Source organism: Amia ocellicauda, chromosome 12 (assembly GCF_036373705.1).
Source record: "Amia ocellicauda isolate fAmiCal2 chromosome 12, fAmiCal2.hap1, whole genome shotgun sequence".
NCBI lineage: Eukaryota > Metazoa > Chordata > Actinopteri > Amiiformes > Amiidae > Amia > Amia ocellicauda.
Window position 1 is genome coordinate 36197800 of NC_089861.1, and position 5957 is coordinate 36203756.

General features: G+C 37.6%; 1 protein-coding gene across 1 annotated transcript; it reads right to left on the reverse strand.

Moving 5' to 3' along the window:
* Nucleotides 1-654: 654 nt before the first annotated feature.
* On the reverse strand, nucleotides 655-1527 carry LOC136764092 (free fatty acid receptor 2-like). The gene has a single exon (XM_066717920.1). The coding sequence runs from the start codon at nucleotides 1525-1527 to the stop codon at nucleotides 655-657; it is 873 nt and encodes a 290-aa protein (XP_066574017.1).
* Nucleotides 1528-5957: the final 4430 nt, after the last annotated feature.

Sequence of the window (5957 nt, forward strand, 5' to 3'; positions counted from 1 at the left end):
AATGGCTGTAATTTATGTTCTGGAGGTCAGATTTGAGTTTTTTGGTCAGTGTCAAAACTGTCTGGAGCACTAAAAAAGTGTTATATTGACAATAAATGCATTTTATTCTTATAAGTACTTTTGTTTTTCTTCACTTTTTTGATTTCTGTATTAACTTTGGTGGGGGAAACACAATTATTTATGTTATTTTCTGAATCTCCAGTTTGTGATGAGTGTTTCCATATAAGATACAGTTAGTTACAGAGTTATAAGTAAAAATATGACAACAGTAAAATCAGGCGAAAATGGCGGGGGACCTCAGAGGGTTAAATAATAGTTCTGTTTTGGAATTAAAAGATTAGAGTAGTTCTAAAAATAGTTTGTATTTTTAATGCACCACTGTTTTCTTTTTGGATTACATTTAACAATATATTAATTTTTTAACAACAACAACAAGTCCTCCACATCATCCAGATCAATGTCTAAGGCTGACAAGATTGATTCTGGATCTCAAGTTTGGCTAATCTCAGAAAAGTTCAGAATGATCTGACTTTAAATGTAATTATAACTTAAACAGGAAACTGCACATGAATTAATAATTAAAGTTAGTGGACAAAACTACTGCATCACTTCAGGCACAGTGTAATCCTTTAATGAGCTCATGTAGAGTCAGCATCATTTATTTTTTCTTATGATGCAAAAAAAAATCTCTTTGATAATTTCCTGGAAAGCAGAGGATGAGAAAAAGAATATGATGGGATCTAAGCAGGCATTTAAAGTGCTCAGGAGTAGTGCCTCTGTGCGCCACTGAGGACTGTTTTCACATATATACCCTGCTATATGAGTGATGTTGTAGGGCAGAAAGCAAAGGATAAAAACAAGAAGGGTCCCTAAAGCCAGGCCAATGGCTCTTTGTTTCTTTGGACGACTGATATTTGGCCTGGTATTGAGGATATGGATGAAATTTAAATAGCAGAAGGTGGAGATGCCAAGGGGGATGAAGAAAAGGACAACACACAGTTCCATGCGGACAGGGAGAAGGATTTTCAGCTGCTCTGATGTGAAGTCATCATAACAGGTGGAATTCTCTGTAGATGTATTCCCCTTGATGATTTCCTGCATTACATAGACAATGCTGCAGTGGGCGGAGGAGAAGATCCAGAAAAAGATGCTTAGCATTACTGCATACATTGGGTGGCGTTTTAACTTATAGTTCATGGGGTAGGCCACCCCCAGGTATCTGTCAACACTGACTGCCGTGAGGAAAAGGGTGCTGATGTAGATGGTGGAATAGAACATGAATGAAGTCAGAGGGCACAGGAACATGGGCAACACCCACTTCATCCCACTGAAGGCTTCAGTCATTTTTAAGGGCAGGAACAACAGGAAAATTAGATCTGAGACTGTTAGGTTTAAGAAGAGGATGTCGATGGGCAATACTTTGCGCTGAATTTTCACACAGAAAGCACAAAGTGCCAGGATATTGGAAGGCAATCCGGTCACGAATGTTATGATGTACACAGTCAGCACTAGTTGATTGCTTGCCATCGTTATTTTGTGTCTTCCAAGAAAAAGACAACTGCAAGAGGAGAAAAAAATAAATATTATGCAAAGTTCAGTCATGCTTCCTACATATTTCATTGATAGGATATCCTAGGTATTACTGACTACATTTTAAGGTAGTTGCACATGTCACAGATTCTGTGATTTCTCTCTCTCTCTCATTCATTTCAGCATGTCTATGTGAATGGTCAGCCCTGTCAGGGTTCTGCTGTTGGTGAGTGTGGAATTGCTTTTCCTTTGTGCTGCCAGCTGCAAATCATACTGGTGTTTCACACTGGATGATAGTACTCGGCTTGTGATGCTGAGATGGATTGAAATCACCACACTCACTACAGCTGTGCCTCTTCTTATTTAAACCCCTTTCTTTTTCAGTAGCTGACACACACTGCACCTGCAATCACCATCTTGTAGAACCCTACCCTTGAACCTTGATTTCTACTAGTTAATTTGTTTTTGCTATTTGTTTTAGTTTGTTATTTTCTAACACCCTTATGTGTTTGAAGATTCCTCCATGAGGGGAATATTTTTGTTTGTGGCAAAAAATAACAATACTGTAAAGGTAGGGTATGCAATCTTTTCCAGAAACATTTTTTGTTATACTGGTTGAAAGTCTCTTCACATCCTGGTAGCAATCAATAATTTAAGTGGTCTAAATGTAAAAAAAGATATATATGTATCTTCTGTGGAAGGGACAGGATTAAAAAAGGATCGACCAATCATTGCATTCGGTCCGAATGTAATGATAGGATGTCCTTTTTGTCTGTCAATCTATATTTGCATACCGCCGCGCAAGTTGTTCACGCAGACAATCTCACGTCATCAGCGCGGGAACCTTGACGAAGTCGAGCCGCAGCTACTATTTTTAAAAACATAATAACCGTGAATAAGATGTTTACGTTCGTTATTATTGTAATGTCTAACCTATGAACGAGACATGAGGTAATCTGAAACTGTTGAGATCGATTCCACCCACACGTCTCTCCTCCTGGCGCTGAGACTCTGCCCTGTGTGTGTGCGCGTGTGTGATAGAGGGGGCGTGGCTTTGGAGACGCCTCTGAAGCGAGGGCGGGCTCTATGCTTTCAAAACAAGCTGCTACTGCTGGCCTCTCAGGATTGCATACCCTAGCTTTAAGGGAATTTTCTTAAAAAGTTTCCTTTTCGTATGTCACACTATTTTTTATTAAAATTAGTAATTCCACTTGAAATATCTAAAACAAGACTACATACGAATGTGTATTTGCCAGATACAATGTTTAAAAGAACTGCTATGAGTGAAATGCACACTTTAAAACCAGTCTCTGACAGGGAACCACCTATCTCAGTGATTGCGGTTAGGTTCACTTGCTGCAGCTGGCCAGACAGAGACCGAGAGATTGGGCACAGCTGCTGGACAATAAACTTGATTGTGATCACAGCCCACGACACCAGTGCTATCCCTTTATTTAACCCCTCTTTCTTACACACACAGTAGTTGCTGTTCCTTTCCAGGTGCCAGACCCTTTCCCAACATGTTTATAATCTTACTTTAGTTTTAGATCAGTGGCTATGTTTACATGTAGAGAATTTTGTCAATACGAATTAATACGTACTGATTGAAGATTCCAAATGAACTTTTTATATGTACACTAACAAGGCAATCTGTTAGAGGTATTCGTTTATATGTACAGGGGGTACAATAGGAATACATTTCTTGCATGTGCATACAGCACCCTTTGGTGTCAAGGTTAAACCCTAAAACCAGTAATTTCATTTATGAAATATAATGGTTTTATTAACATTCAAATGTAATTTAGCATTGACTTATACATGTATTGTGATGAGATCTGTTTTATGTAGTTAAACTGTAGTTACAATAATCATTGTGCATTAAAGCCACAGTCAACAGTCTATTCAAATTTCTGTTGAACTGATGTGTGAACTGTTTTGATGAGACATTTTTAAAAAGTGTTCACACACCAGTGCAATACAATATCAAATTATTTTACTAAAATGTATACACAAAGGTTCACGTGTGTAATGAAATATCAGCATTCTGCATGCAAATCACAGACTAGTCCAGTTAAGTTTGTGCGGCACACTGAAAGTGCTCATTACACTTTTAAAGGAGTCAAATGGGGGATATTTTGAACATCTGACTGCTCCGGAGACAGATCAAACTCAATTAAACAAACATTTTAGTGTTGTAAACTTTTAATTGGGCACATTTATTAGTATTGTAGACAGTTATGACAGTGATTTAGAAGAGGCGGAGGCAGAAATTTATCACAAGAATGTAAATGCGAGGTACAGATTAAGATGTTTCCAGTTTATTTCAGTTGGTCAACCTCACATCAGAATCCCCTTTTCAACAAAAATAACATAATTGACACAAAAGAAAACCAGTAAGATTAAGAAATATGCAGAAGTAGTAGTCCGAGAAAGTGGCGCAGGTTTGGTTTCATGATTTTGAAGACTTGGATCAAGTCCCCACCCTCTGTTCCAGGGGGAAAAGGTTCAGTTCCCTCAGTCTCTCTGAGTAGGACATTCCCTTCAAACCTGGAATAAGTCTGGTTGCTCTCCTCTGAATGGCCTCTAGAGCAGCGATATGCTTCTTGAAGTGTGGTGCCCAGAACTGTACACAGTATTCCAGATGAGGTCTAAGTAGTGCATTGTACAGTCTTCACATTACTTCCCTTGTTTTAAATTCTATACTTTTGACAATATACCCTAACATTCTGTTTGTCTTTTTTATTGATTCCCCACATTGCTTGGATGGAGAAAGTGAGGAGTCCACGTAGACTCCTAGATCTTTCACATACATTACTTCATCTAGTTCTATTCTTCCCATAGTGTAATTATAGTGGACATTTTTGTTACCTGCATGTAATACCTTGCACTTATCCACATTGAATTTCATCTGCCAGGTGTTGTCCCACAACTGAATATTATCTAAGTCCCTTTGAATACCTTGTCCTGTTGAGATTGTATCTGCTGAGCCACCTATTTTAGAATCATCTGCAAATTTCACAAGTTTACTAACTATCCCAGAGTCCAGATCATTAATATAGATTAGAAAAAGCAAAGGCCCTAATACTGATTCCTGTGGCACTCCACTAACAACCTCACTCCAGTTAGAAGCAACTCTTATCAACACCATCTGTTTCCTATACATCAACCAGTTCATAATCTACTTACATTACCCTTTTTGAAAATCTAAGTATATCTTAACATATGCTTTCACATGATTTTGCAGTTGAGGTTGCATGTTCAAAACATTCTAATAAATTAGTGAGACATGATCTGCCTCATCTAAACCCATGTTGACTATCTCCAAGAATATGGTTTTCATTAAGATGCTCCTCTATTTTCTGTCTAATAATTTTTTTCAACATTTTCCAACAAGTAATGCAGGTTTAACTGATTGGTCTGTAATTTCCTGGCTCAGTTTTGTCCCCTTTCTTGTGGATTGGTATGACATTTGCCGTCTTCCAGTCAGTAAGCACATCCCCTGTTGTAATTGTAATTTGGAATATGAGTTAGCTGCCTATAAATGTCCCTAATTTCTTTAAGTACTGTTGGAAATATACCATCTGGCCCAGGTGATGTGTTTGTTTTTAATTCTGCTAGTCCCTTTAGTACCTCCTCCTCATTTATCCTGATCTCTCTTAGGGTTTGACTGGACTGATTGTTTTCCTGTGTCATGTTATCCGTTTTTTCTTTTGTAAAAATCTCTGTACATTTGCCACATCTTGTTCATTTTCCAAGATACTTCATATTTTTGCCCTTTATCTGTTTCACTTCCTCCTTTATTGACCTCTTGCTGTTGTAGTATTGAAAAATGCTCTTTGCATTAGTTTTAGCTCCAAGAGCTATGTTTATTTCTATTTCCCTTTTGCTTTCCTGATCGCTTTCTTAAGATCTCTTTGCAGTTCTACATATTATTTGTATTTTGTTTAGTATCTATTCCTTTTATATGCGCTATACACCATTTTCTTTCTCTTTATATTTTTTTGCGTACTTCTATTAAATCATTTTGGCCCTGTTTTTTCGTCCTCAATTTGCTAAGTTTTGGTGCAAATTTCTCCTGAGCCTCAAGTAGTATATTCTTAAAATATAACTATCCATTCTTGATTGAATCTGCATCCAGTGTGCTCCAGTTTAACTCTTCTAAGTGCTGCCTCATACCTTCAAGGCTTATTTTTATGAAATTGTAGATCATGGTTTTAGACTTGGTCCTTCTTTTTTGGAAGTATGCCTTAAAGCTAACCATATTGTGATCAGTTTGCCATTGGTTCTCTAATTAGTGTCCGTCTGACTCTATCTTGGTTATTTGAAAAGATCAAATCAATGTATGCTCTCTGGTTGGATTCCTGACAAATTGAATTAGAAAGCAGTCATTTATCATCTCAACCATTTCTATTTCTGCTTCTGTAGAC